We start from the raw sequence: 14632 nt of genomic DNA on the forward strand, positions 1-14632 counted from the left end.
ATGCCTATACATTACATTACATTACATTACAAATGACCCTCTTCTTTGCAATAGGCACATTGATTCGGGCCATACGGAGAACGCTGGTGGGAAAACTCGTTTCCTTGCGCGTTTCTCGAATACTGCTGTGGTTGCTGAAAATTGGGCTGACTAGGAGTGCGAGGCGGATAGGCCTGCTGGAGAAGAACTTTAGTTTTTATTTCTTTAGTCTTCTTGTCTGTCTTATCTAGCTCGTCTTTGCGTCTATTTTCATAGTACTGGGCTGTGGCTAAAATCTGCGCTGACGTGGAAACAGCCCAAGCACTCTCTGAATCTTTCAATTTATTGCACAGTTCAGGAAGCAGATTATGTACAAATTTGTCTACAAACAATCTTTGACCACCCTCGGTAGCCATATCCTGACCACTATGATCAGTGAAAGTCTCCTCAAATCTCGTGAAAAAGTCACACATTCTCATCTTTCTTCTGCTTGCATGCAGATAGCTTGTCCCAATTTACACGTAATTCAGGCATTAATGTTTTCATGTACGCGATAATCCTACCGGGAAGGTCTGCTATTAAAGGCTCGGGTTTAGAACCACCAATTTGTCTAGCATCAGTAGCAGTAATATTAGCCCATGAGTCACCTAGTTCTTGATCATGATCTGCATGACGAATTTTACTCCATAAAGGATGCGGAACAACATTCCCAAACAACATGTCTACATCAGCTAAATTCATTACACATGAGCTGGCAGTTTGTGATAATTCCTTGTAATATCCTGCTGGGTTTTTACGTGGATCAGGTAGTGTCTGTTTGAGTGCTAAAACTTCGGATCTTTTCCAGGGGACATGCACCCATACACGCTGGAAATGGGGTGGAACAGGTGGTTGTGCATTCGCATCACCTTCCCTCCATACTGGAGGAATTTCTCTCATGGGGTACTGTCGCGCCTTTTTCCTATCTGACACATCATCCTCATCAAACGATCTAGAGCTGTTTCCCTTACTCCTATAAGATAACAACAGATCCATTGCTCGTTCAACATCTGCACCTATAATCATGCCTTCGTAAAATTTGAATCGCATGCGGGCTAGTTCCTGCATTCTGCGTTTTGGGTCATTGTCTCGTAAATCTTCCCAGAGGTACACACACATCTCTTCAAATACATATCTTTGAGTGGATGAATCCCACTGACGGAAGACTTCCATAACAGACTGAACATCATATCTTACAGTATCAGTAACCCATTTGCGCGCTAACTCATTCAGCACTTCTCTTTCCTCGTAGTCGGGTAATTGACTACGCAACTGTCTACGTTCTGTTTTAGGGGTCGTTTTAGGCGACCCAAAGAAGGGCGAGAATAGACCAGTGACAGTACTTGCCTCTCTCTGTCTGACAGAAGGAGAAGCTTGCGGCGAGGCAGATGCGCCGGAAAAGACAGGCTGATGTAAAGAGGAAGTTGAAGCAACAGCAGAGGAAGTCGAGGCAGTAGCAGACGTAGTATCATAGTGAATAGTTGGAGCAGTAGGCAAAGTCGTAGAAGTAGATGGAGTATGTAGCAAAGGCGGCGGCCCTTGAGAAGGCTGCGCCGGAGAAGTAGGAACCAGCTGAAGAGGAGCTGGTGCTTGTGCAAGAGCTGCTTTTCGTGCGCCAGGGCGCGGTATAACAATACGCCTCGAGGGTCCAACAATACTCGATGTGTATGGGGGTGGTGAGTTCAATAAATGGGACATTAATGGATCTTTCTCGGATGTTCCCTTTCAGTCTTGTCCCCCATGTGGTAACATCGGGTAGCATTTATCTACTGCTAGTTTCTTGCTTCTGAGCATTTGTTCACTTTCCTGCTCTTCCTCATTATCCCTGTATGCGATGGCAGCTTGTACCATCGACATGCCTCTTTTATTTTTCTTTGCTAATTTTATTTCTTTCTGTTTGGCTTCTTTGCGCCATAAGCGAAAAGAGTCAAACATCGCCGGCCGGGCTTTCTTCTTGAACAATTTGACCTCGAGGTTGTCTAATACTTCTGAGTCGAAACTACCATATTGGGGCAATTTTAAAACACCCTCCTTGCGGGTGTATTTTATCCACACTTCATTATACGTGATAGGACCTACTCCGTGCTTTATATATAACTCATATGTTGGAGTTCCAATCCGAGGAACCGGACACAAATCCTCTAATCGGGAGTCCTTACTACAACCAAGACAAAACAAGTTTCCAAGTCTGCTAAGACCAGGCATCTTCGCTCACTAGTCTAGCTTCAAACTTCAAGGGATTATCTAATTATGATATTATCGTGAATACACAAATCCCTCGGTTTTGGTGCTTGCAAGAACCAATACAAACCGTATCTCTGGGATACCAAAACTAAGAACCAAACTAAGGACTGGGAGACGCTCCACTTATACTTAACTGAATATTGAAGATCGGTGACGTCACTAGAAGACTCTTCTATCGTTTCGCTCTACCAAGGATCACTAGGTCCAAAACAGGGCGATAGTCAGGGCAGCAGTCCTTCGTAGCCGTCGGGACGCGGGGAACCTCGCAGCAAAGACCTTCGGAACCACGTCGACATGCAGGGGTCGCTGAAGTGGCTGGCCGTCCTTTGGAATTTTCACACGAAGCTCCTCACGAACATCTGGCTTGGACCGTCCCCGCTCGATACCGCCCCGAGTTGGGCGCCAACTGAGGTGCCGGGTTTTTAGGAACCCGGTGGTGCCAGGGGGTAACACCCGGGGACCTCTGAGTTCTCCCTGTTCCGGACCACAGAAACACAGAGTCTTCTAGTTGAAGTCAGAGATCGAGTTTTATTGGCTGCAACCAAGTAACATGTGTCCTAGAAGTACGACAGCACGGGCCGTAAGTTCTCAGGAGACTGTTCGTCTTTACAGAACCAGCCTTCTCCTTATATACATGAATAACAGCTGCGGGCAAGAATTCTTGGGTTTATGATATGGTTGTACACATATTTCTACAACAATACAAAGAGCAAAGTCATGCTGGTCAGCACATATTTTGGATGTCCAGTTTGTGATGGATTACCCCGCCAGATCCAGAATTCCCATCAGATATCGATGAAACACCAATAAGGTCGGGCACCCTCCCATCATAAAACGGGTCATAAACAAGAAGCATGGACAGGTGTATGTGTATGGAAAACATGGTCTGTATGTAGTGAATGGTTTATGACATGTTGTGCCTAGATGATATCTTGCTCGGCCACTGGGCGAGGAGCTGCCCAAACAGGCTTGGCTGGAGGCGATGGAGTCAGTTCGGCCAGGTCATGGGGAAGTCAGCTACGGTGGACATGTCCTTTCACATCAAACTCGGTCTTAATTAATTGACTTTATATGAGGGCAAGTCATAAGATGGATGCCGTTTACAAAATGGAGTCTGAGGGTTTGGGACGGAAACCATGATTTAAGGGTGCTAGCATCACTCAATCATGACGTAAATGCATAGGGGTAATGTCCTGATCATTACCGGTCCGTAGATACCAAATTCGTCATGGTACGACGATATTTTGTGACACGAGTGGTGAACCCCGGGACCGGTGGAACAGAAGGGTCCAGAATTACAGTACCACACTATGTTCCGCAGAGACCTCAAGACCTTCCTCTTCACCCAAGCCTTCCCATCTTGAACGGTCACATTCCCCACCCTTCCTGCTCCCCGAGTAGCCGTTGCCAGTTAGCGCCAAGAAACCGCTAGGTGTACGAGCGCTCTACAAATCCCTTCAAACTCAAACTCAACGCCACAGCATCACTCCGCACCACTGAACGCCACAGCATCACTGTGCAACCATTCAACAACAACTGGTTCAAATATGTTCTCTCAATGTTTCAAGCTTAGTTACAAATGTCACAAAAAGATGTTAATAAAAAATTGCTCTCACATCTTTGGTATCTTTGTCTCACACTACACTTTTATTTTACACGTTATTTTTGTTTCACACTTTTTCTTTGGCACACACATTACCAGCCGTCAGTGCACACTTTCGCCAGGCATGCACCACCAGCCGTCAGTACACGCTTCCACCAAGCATACACACCACCAGCCATCAATGCACGATTCCAACAGGCACACACACATCACCAGCCTGCAGTGCACGCTTCCACCAGGCACACACACCACTAGCCATTAGTGCACGCTTCCATCAGGCACACATCACCATCCATTAGTGCACGCTTACACCAGACAGACACACAACACCAGCTGTCATTGCACATTTTAACAGGCACACTCCTCCAGCCGTAAGTGCACATATTCACCAAACATACACACCACCAGCTATAATTGCATGCTTCCACCAAGCACACACATCACCAGCCGTCAGTGCACACTTCCACCAAGCACACACATCACCAACCGTCGGTGCACGCTTCCACCATGCACACATTACTAGCAGTCAGTGCCCGCTTCCACCAGGCCGACACTAACAGCTGTCAGTGCACGCTTTATAGGCACACACACACACACACACACACCATTAGCGTCAAGCATTCACAAGCTTCAGGCATCCACAAGCGTCAAAAATTAAAAAGTGTCAGACATCCACAGGCGTCGGACATCCACAGGCGTCGGACATCCACAGGCGTCGGACATCCACAGGCGTCGGACATCCACAGGCGTCGGACATCCACAGGCGTCGGACATCCACAGGCGTCGGACATCAGACATCCACAGGCGTCGGACATCAGACATCCACAGGCGTCGGGCATCAGACATCCACAGGCGTCGGGCATCAGACATCCACAGGCGTCGGGCATCAGACATCCACAGACGTCGGGCATCAGATATGCACAGGCGTCTGACATCGGACATCCACAGGCGTCTGGCAGGCATCCACAGGCGTCAGACATCCACAAGCATTACCCATTCGACATCCACAGGCGTCTGGCAGGCATCCACAGGCGTCGAGCATCAGGCATCCACAGGCGTCGAGCATCAGACATCCACAGGCGTCGAGCATCAGACATCCACAGGCGTCAGACATCCACAAGCAATACCCATCAGACATCCACAGGCGTCTGGCATCCACAAGCGTCCCTTTCATCACCTCTGCCATCCTCGTTAGCTTTAAATGCTTCTGGTTCCTCACAAGGCCCCTTCAGCTCTCGCCTTGCTACATTTTACATTGCCACAGCACCACTAAACGCCACAGCACTGCTCAGCGCCACCACACCGCTCAGCGCCACCGCACCGCTCAGCGCCACAGCACCGCTCAGCGCCACCGCACCGCTCAGCGCCACAGCACCGCTCAGCGCCACAGCACCGCTCAATGCCACAGCACCGCTCAATGCCACAGCACCGCTCAATGCCACAGCACCGCTCAACGCCACAGCACCGCTCAACGCCACAGCACCGCTCAACGCCACAGCACCGCTCAACGCCACAGCACCGCTGGTCGCCTCAGCACCGCTGGTCGCCTCAGCACCGCTGGTCGCCTCAGCACCGCTGGTCGCCTCAGCACCGCTGGTCGCCTCAGCACCGCTGGTCGCCTCAGCACCGCTGGTCGCCTCAGCACCGCTGGTCGCCTCAGCACCACTGAAGGCCACAGCATCACTCGGCACCACTGAAGGCCACAGCATCACTCGGCACCACTGAACGCCACAGCATCACTCGGCACCACTGAAGGCCACAGCATCACTCGGCACCACTGAAGGCCACAGCATCACTCGGCACCACTGAAGGCCACAGCATCACTCGGCACCACTGAAGGCCACCGCATCACTCGGCACCACTGAAGGCCACCGCATCACTCGGCACCACTGAAGGCCACCGCATCACTCGGCACCACTGAAGGCCACCGCATCACTCGGCACCACTGAAGGCCACCGCATCACTCGGCACCACTGAAGGCCACCGCATCACTCGGCACCACTGAAGGCCACCGCATCACTCGGCACCACTGAAGGCCACCGCATCACTCGGCACCACTGAAGGCCACCGCATCACTCGGCACCACTGAAGGCCACCGCATCACTCGGCACCACTGAAGGCCACCGCATCACTCGGCACCACTGAAGGCCACCGCATCACTCGGCACCACTGAAGGCCACCGCATCACTCGGCACCACTGAAGGCCACCGCATCACTCGGCACCACTGAAGGCCACCGCATCACTCGGCACCACTGAAGGCCACCGCATCACTCGGCACCACTGAAGGCCACCGCATCACTCGGCACCACTGAAGGCCACCGCATCACTCGGCACCACTGAAGGCCACCGCATCACTCGGCACCACTGAAGGCCACCGCATCACTCGGCACCACTGAAGGCCACCGCATCACTCGGCACCACTGAAGGCCACCGCATCACTCGGCACCACTGAAGGCCACCGCATCACTCGGCACCACTGAAGGCCACCGCATCACTCGGCACCACTGAAGGCCACCGCATCACTCGGCACCACTGAAGGCCACCGCATCACTCGGCACCACTGAAGGCCACCGCATCACTCGGCACCACTGAAGGCCACCGCATCACTCGGCACCACTGAAGGCCACCGCATCACTCGGCACCACTGAAGGCCACCGCATCACTCGGCACCACTGAAGGCCACCGCATCACTCGGCACCACTGAAGGCCACCGCATCACTCGGCACCACTGAAGGCCACAGCATCACTCTGTGCAACCATTCAACAACAAATGGTTCAAATATGTTTTCTCAATGTTTCAAGCTTAGGTACAAATGTCACAAAAAGATGTTAATATTTCACTTCTGTTCTTGGATTTTCGTCACAATAAAATACACTGAACATAATCTCCGCAAAAGTTATTTACAAAGGTTTAAGCTATTGCCATAAATTACAATAACTTTTATTTAAGTATTAATTATTAAAAAATTAAAAGCCTTTGTTATTTGTAATATCAATACATCTAAGTCACGTAAATACAACTGAGATATTCCGGCCTCCACCCGAATTACAGTGGTATTAGTGACCTAAGAGGCAAGCCAGGGATCATGTATACACAATATGTGGACTAGATGTGTGTTCTACATGGAGCAAACATTTAGCCTATTAAATCATATAAAGGTTTTTTTATACAGCAGACCTACAGAACTCCCATATTTTTTTTAAATATTTTTATTTGCATTTTCAAAACAGTGCGATACAGTGTTCAGTAAAGATACAGAGCAAATTGAGCATAGTAGTCTTTCAGCAGAAACCATTATGGCTATGTCACAAGTACAAGTATATCTGAATCCAGCAGCCGCGGCATAGGCTGTAAGCAAGTTCGTTATTCCCAGTGCATCAATCGAATCCGAGCTGGAACTATCATCTGAGGGTGGGTCACAAATGTCCCCTCTATATTTATTCCATTTCCCCCAAATCTTACTCCATTTTTTGGGACAACCCCTATTGCAAAACAGAACTCCCATATTTGAAGGTATTCTTTTGTGTCATAATTTTTCTTGTATGTGATAACGAAGAAGTTAGGCAAATAGTGTTTTCAAGTCACTAGAACTGCAAGTGTGGGCACATGTTTTTTGTTTTATCAAGGCCTGATGTACTTTGGTAGGCATATGTGTGCTCCATTGTGACTGCAAATGTTTACGTCCATCTGTGGAGTAGGGCACCCCTCATAGGGTGGAACTTGATGGTGACCCTAAAGTGGCATGTACTTGCCCCACAGATTGTTGACAAACCCATTTAGTAATAATTTACAGTGAACTTTCTCCTACAGAGGATCATAGCTTTGTAGGTGCCTTCTCAGTTTGTTTAAGGAGGTGCACTGATTCCTAGTCCTAGATGTAATGAAAATGCATAGTTGAGCTCAGATCTTTTCTTAAGCACATTTCCAAAATATTGTTCATTAAGAGCAAATTTTCATTTTGCCTTTCAATTTAAATTTATAATGTAAATCTATGAAAAAACTGATCTGTGTACGATCTTCAACTGAGAAATTCCTGCTAAAGTAAACAATTTCTATTTAAAGGCCCCTGCTGCACTTTGGAGCTACCTAAATACTGTATAAAACAGCTCAAAGGAGAAGAAAGACTATGAGTGGTGTCTTAATTAATGAATGACATTTGCCAGATCATTGACCTTTTGTTGCTACAGTCATGTTGTGAGAGTTCATCATTTAGGCCAACCTTTATCTATAGATAATAAGCAGAGACTGTAAATAATGTAAGTTGAAGAATTTGAGCTTCTTTCTGCTAGGTAAGTCTCCCACCAGTGGAACACTAGAGATTGGAATCTGGGACATGATTTAAATTATATCTAAATTCCTGCTTTTCAATGATGTCTTTCATCTTATTTAAATTGAAAATCAGCCAAACATTTACATGCCTACACTAATGTCTTAAAACATGCAAATAACTTTATGAATCTTCTTTGTTTTTCAGGTTTATTGCACCGGGCCTTCAGTGTTTTCCTGTTTAACACTGAAAATAAACTATTGCTGCAACAAAGGTCAGATGCTAAGATCACTTTTCCAGGTCAGTGTAAAACATTGAAAAGTTCAGCTGATCTTGTAGATATGTATAGGTTTGAACTGCATTAAGCGGAAGAAACTTGATAGATATATATATATATATATATATAATTAATTTGTTTTACCTATGCCCATCCAGGGCGCAGGTCTGAGAGGTCAAAAAGACCTGTTTACGATGTGAACACAAGGGCATTGGTCCGAAAGTAATTCTAACATTTACATCGTAACAGGCAGAGTAGAACTGTGTTTGACACAATGTCAGCATGCATGCACTTTAGATAAAAAAAGACTAACTGCTTACCTGAATGTTTTTAAATTGCACTGAGCACTTTATGATATTACAACGCCATGACATGTATATGTTTGTCTTTGTGAGATTTGCACACTGAAAGATGGCCGCTATGAATTTTCTGTTGAAAATGTAAACAGTTGTTTATGTTTATGATGAGTTGGCTTTAAATGGCGCTGTAAAGTACTACACAGGTGAACACTGACGAAGCCCTTTGGCGAAACGCGTCTGTTGTGGGGGTAGGGGCTTTAATTAAAAACTCTTAAGCTTATGGTATCGTGTGCTGGTCGTTTGTCTAGCCGAATTGGAGTGGAATATATATATATATATATATATATATATATATATATATATATATATATATATCGAACAAGTGCAACCTCCCAGGCTCCGACCACAGCGACCCAGGAAATCACGCGGATCCAGTAATTATTAAAGCACAGATTTTTATTTAAAAGCTGAACCAAGCAATCTGACGCGTTTCGGGCATCCGCCCTTGCTCACAGACAATCAGAGTTGGAAATGCTTACGTTTTAAATACTAACTGCTAAACAGTGAAAAAGTGCATTTTTTTCTTTTTTTCGTCATACACCTCGTGGTAATAGAAAGCGAGGACAAACTACTTGCAATGCATAGCTTAGTCTGTTTTCCAAACATTTTGAAATGACAACAGTTGGAAAAATTCATTAACTGGTTTAAATCCACATTTTGAATTGACAATAATGAAAACCCATGATATAAAAGTTAAAAATGTAAGAAAACTTTTTTACAGCTTAAAATGCAAATACCAAAAAATTGTATATAGAAAATATATATACAAGGCCCTCGCCTACATTAAATATTGATAGTGCAAAATTGCGAAATAAAGTGCATCATTTAAAAAGAGTTGTTAATGTTATAATAGATGCAATAAAAAAAACAGCAGTAATACTATTGATTTTGTGCAAAATAAGCTTAGATGTAAACAATGTAGTGTTGCATCTATATCTATCAAAAGTGCAAATCAGCGCAATATGTAAACATACGACTGTAGCAGCATAATTATGAGGCCTGGGCTATTTGGTATAAAAATCAAGGGGATATCATTGTCATTAATCAAACTGTTGAGAAAGCATATTAGTCAGGAAATACAGAAAAAAAGCATATTGTCTATGTCCTCAAATAATAAGTGTACCCAAAAATTAATGCAAATACATCAATAGTGAACCACCGTCAAATCATATGTACAAATGATACGTGCAACAACCCAACAAGGAGACATAATATTGATCACGTGGGGGAGGGCGGCAGCCAAACGAACCCTACCACCCAAAGTAATGCAGAACGAAGTGGACAAAGCAAGGCTTGATTTACAAAAACACATGTAGATCCTCCGTGTTATTCAGACCATTGGGAGATCTACTGTCTAGCTCAAGATTGAAATGAGATTCCATTCTTCTCAGCATCCTGACCCTATCTCCGCCTCTTCTGGGCTTATCTATTGCAGAGATAACGAAATAGGATAGGCACTCCAGATTGTTATTGTGTATTGCCTTGAAGTGCCTAGCTACAGGATAGGCTGGGTCGTTGTTAACGATGGCGCGTAGATGCTGGAGGATCCTAACGTGTACCGGTTGTCGTGTACTGCCGACATACCTAAGTGCACATGTGCAAGTTAAAACATAAATGGCAAATTCAGTTTTACAGTTGTATTGACCCCTGATCTGAATTGGGTCTGGACTGAACGGCGTGTGGTATTGCCTAGTACTTTTGCCAAATTTGCAAGCCCTGCAAGAGGTGCAGCGTATAAAACCTTATCTTGTTTTCATCCATTCCTGCTTTTTTCTAAGTTCAGGAAATTCATGGCAAATGTGAGACCTGAGTGAGGGACCTTTCCTAAAGGTGACAATAGGAGCTTCTGCCAGTTGGGGTTTTAGTACAGGGTCTGTAGCAAGGACTGGCCATCTTTTAGACAGAATGGATTTTATTTGCCTGGCCTGTCTGCTGTATGGCGTAAGGAACCTGGGGTTCGTGGTGTTGTCATCTGAAGTGCAAGATGTATCAGCACTGCTGTTAGTCTCAAGCAGAGAAGCACGAGATCTACTCTTGGCTTTTTCCATTGCTGTTTTAAGCACTGATTCACGATAACCCCTGGCACGAAACCTAGTCAGAGCTTCATTAGTGCAAGATTCCAAGTCTGAGTCTGTACTGCAGATTCTCTTAATTCTTAAGAGTTCACCCAGAGGAATATTATCTACCACATGGCGCACTGCTAGCGTGCAAGATACTGTTGCCCGTAGTACTTTTCCGATGTAGCTTGGTTGTAAGCTGGCCATTGCGGATAAGGATTTTAACATCCAAAAATTCAGCCTCACAATCACTGATGGAACTAGTGAATTTCAGGTTTTCAATATTAACGTTGATAGAATCAATGAACAGTTGTGCACTGTTCCTGTCACCCTGCCATAACAAAAAAACGTCATCAATATAACGAAGCCAAAGCAAAACATGATCAGAAAAGACTTGGGCGTGCCGCCTGAGGACCTGCTCCTCCCACCAACCCACGTGCAAGCACGCGTAGCTGGGAGAGAAACAGGCCCCCATCGCGACCCCACGTTTCTGCAGATATAAATCACTCCCAAAAAGAAAGAAATTGTTATTGAGACACCATGATGTAAGCTCAATCAATACTTTGTTGTGCTGGTAACAATTAATGGGCCTTTTTCCAAGGAAAAAATCTAGTGCTTTAATGCCACATATATGCTCTATGCTCGTGTAGAGCGATTCTATGTCCAAAGTAATCATGAGCATTCCATCATTCCACTGGGTGTTCTGAATTTTAGCCAGAAAATCGCCTGTGTCTCTTACATACGTTGGTAAATCTTGGACCAGACTTTGCAGGAAATAGTCGATGTATTCTGTGACGTGTTCAGCCACTCCTGCAATGGCCGAAATGATCGGTCGGCCAGGCACTGGTCTAGATAATTTGTGTATCTTAGGGAGTAAATAAAGTTTGGGCAAAACAGGAAACTCAACATGGAGGAACTCAAATTCTTGTGAAGAAATCATGCCTTCCCTTTTATACTTAAAAAGTAGTTTTTTAAGTGATTCCTTGGAAGATACAAAGTGTCTCATGTTGGTAATGGAATAGCAAGTACCATCACTAAGCTGCCGCTTTGCTTCCTTAATGTAGTCCTCCTGGGGCCAGATGACCACATTGCCCCCCTTGTCGGCCGTGGTTACTATAATATTGTGGTCATTGCTTAATTTTTTAACCAAAGCATGGTAGTCAGTTTCCTGTTTGCTTCTATATCGCTTTTTGTGCTTTATCTGATGATGCAACTGCTTAAGGTCTTCGACTACCACATCCTGAAATACATCAATAGAGTCTCTGGGCATGGTAGGATTAAATTTGGACGTTTGTTTAAAAGGACTGATGTTGGCTCCAATTTGGGGAATGTCAGCTGCCCTCAGTTCATCCTGTGTGGATGCAAGATCGTTGGTGAGTGCATCATTGCCCAAAAGATTCAATACTGTAAGTGCTGTTCGAGTGTCACTGGCCGGAAGCATGGGCACATTTGAAAGAACATTGGTGGTAGCTCCAATTCCCTGTGGTGTCTTGTTGTTCAGACCTTCCTTAATTTCAAAGAATTTCTTGAGCTTCCATTTTCTAATATACATGTAAACATCTATGCGAGTCTTGGCATAGTTGAAGTCAGTAGCTGGACAATATGAAAGACCAAGGCTTAAGAGTTGTTGTTCAGCCATGGTAAGGTCAACGGAAGATAGATTGACTACAGTGTTGTCACTCACTTGTTTTTGCGCCAATATTGCCGCTTTGGTTTTTTGGGCGCTTTTGTGCTTTTTCCGGCGCTGGCCCCGTCTCCTGTTGTTCCTGGCACGCTTTGCTGCTGCCCCTTTGTCTGTTGTTTGTTCCGGGGCCTTAGTGACTGCAGTCTTTCGTTGGATAAAAAATCCACTTCTTCCCCTAAATCCAGGATGACCGAACTTGCTTCCCAAGTGCCACTGGCATCATCATCCGAGGTAGGGGCACTTGTCAGTGACTCATTGTCGCTATGTACTTGGTTTGTTCTGGCTGTTGTGGGACCCAGAGATGGCACTGAGGTAGGTGTTTGTCCATCAGATTTGCCCTGTTTGGCCAGCTGTGTTTGTTGAGCAAATTTGGAGCGCTTTACATTGTCGAATTTGCGCGCGAAGGTAAATATTCTTCCCTGTGCATAGTCTTCCTTATCGCGCGCAAATTTGAAAATCTTACGAGCTTTGATTTTTTCTTCCTGCTTGGCTATGCGCTCATCTATTTCTTTTCTGGATTTGGTTATTAGATCATGCGGTTCGAATTTGAGCAGCTCCTCATTAATTTCTGAGATTTCTTGCATGAGCTGTTCACGATCTATTACTGCGTACTTAACCAAAATTTGCAACAACTTGGCAGATGACTCCAGATTAGCTTGACCCCACTCTTTAAGCATACTGGGATTAGGCCTGTCGTAGCTCGGTGCCAGTAAAATACGTAAGCCTCTAGGGACTCTATTCTCTTCCAGATACATAGTCAAAGATTTGTGCTCCCACCATTTGGACATTTCTGAATACATGCATTTTTCAAGTCTTTTTAATGCAGCACGTATTTGGGTTTCTATCGTATTGGAGCTGCCAGTTTGATCGGTTTTATTACTGCCTCCTCCCACACCCGTTGTTACCTTGGGTAAGTTGGAGTACAGAGCGGCCGCCGCCGCTTCCCTGCCACGGAGGGTCTCCTCTGACATGGCGCCTGGTTCAAATTGCTTCAAGATGTTGTGTGCACTAAATTACCCGAGCTCGACAATCCTGCTCCCAGGGTAACGTGCGAGTGCTTAGTATTCCTCCCCACCGTGCCGCCGAAATAGCTGAGCGTTTTCCGTTGGATTCCGATTGATAAGGCGTTTTTGGCGCCTCCACGCCTTTTCCGATTTTTCAAAGAACGCCGCCGATATTCTCCAACATGAAACTGATACCTCCGCAGACACAGGGGCTGTCGTTGACAAATTTTCCTGGCAGGAAAGGCTTTTGGAAGATGATTGAACACGACAGCCAACTTCAGGAGAGTGGATCCACCTTGGAAGCAATCACCTTCCGAAATTACATCGAACAAGTGCAACCTCCCAGGCTCCGACCACAGCGACCCAGGAAATCACGCGGATCCAGTAATTATTAAAGCACAGATTTTTATTTAAAAGCTGAACCAAGCAATCTGACGCGTTTCGGGCATCCGCCCTTGCTCACAGACAATCAGAGTTGGAAATGCTTACGTTTTAAATACTAACTGCTAAACAGTGAAAAAGTGCATTTTTTTCTTTTTTTCGTCATACACCACGTGGTAATAGAAAGTGAGGACAAACTACTTGCAATGCATAGCTTAGTTTGTTTTCCAAACATTTTGAAATGACAACAGTTGGAAAAATTCATTAACTGGTTTAAATCCACATTTTGAATTGACAATAATGAAAACCCATGATATAAAAGTTAAAAATGTAAGAAAATTACAATAAATCCTTACCGGGATGAAATGCTGGCTGCCGTATACTTCATGTCTCCTAAGCTTATATATATATATATATCATGTGATCAAGCTCTGCGTGCATAGCGAAACGCGTCAGGGAGAGCACTTGCTTGTAAATATGGCAGAATATTAAAAACTGCACTGCTCACTCTACTTCGTGTGATGGCGTCCTGATTCCTGGATTTTAGGAGTTGGAGGGAGAAAGAGGTCCGCACCCAACAGAAGCCGTGTCGAGAGCGGCTGAGATTTGTGTATGTATATGTATATGTATATATATGTATATGTATATGTATGTATGTATATATGTATATATATATACATATACATATACATATATATACATATACATACACAAATCTCAGCCGCTCTCGACACAG

The 14632-nt window shown here is 45.2% G+C and overlaps 1 protein-coding gene across 1 annotated transcript in view; it reads left to right on the plus strand.

The window, feature by feature from the left end:
* Nucleotides 1–14632, plus strand: part of LOC147662708 (isopentenyl-diphosphate Delta-isomerase 1-like) — a 101629-nt gene that overhangs the window by 24632 nt on the left and 62365 nt on the right. The window contains exon 2 of the mRNA XM_086950957.1: nt 8342–8434. Coding sequence (XP_086807083.1) covers nt 8342–8434 — 93 coding nt within the window. The remainder of the gene's footprint in view (nt 1–8341; nt 8435–14632) is intronic.

The sequence above is a fragment of the Lissotriton vulgaris genome, unplaced genomic scaffold (genome assembly GCF_964263255.1).
Source record: "Lissotriton vulgaris unplaced genomic scaffold, aLisVul1.2 SCAFFOLD_3223, whole genome shotgun sequence".
In the NCBI taxonomy this organism is placed as follows: domain Eukaryota; kingdom Metazoa; phylum Chordata; class Amphibia; order Caudata; family Salamandridae; genus Lissotriton; species Lissotriton vulgaris.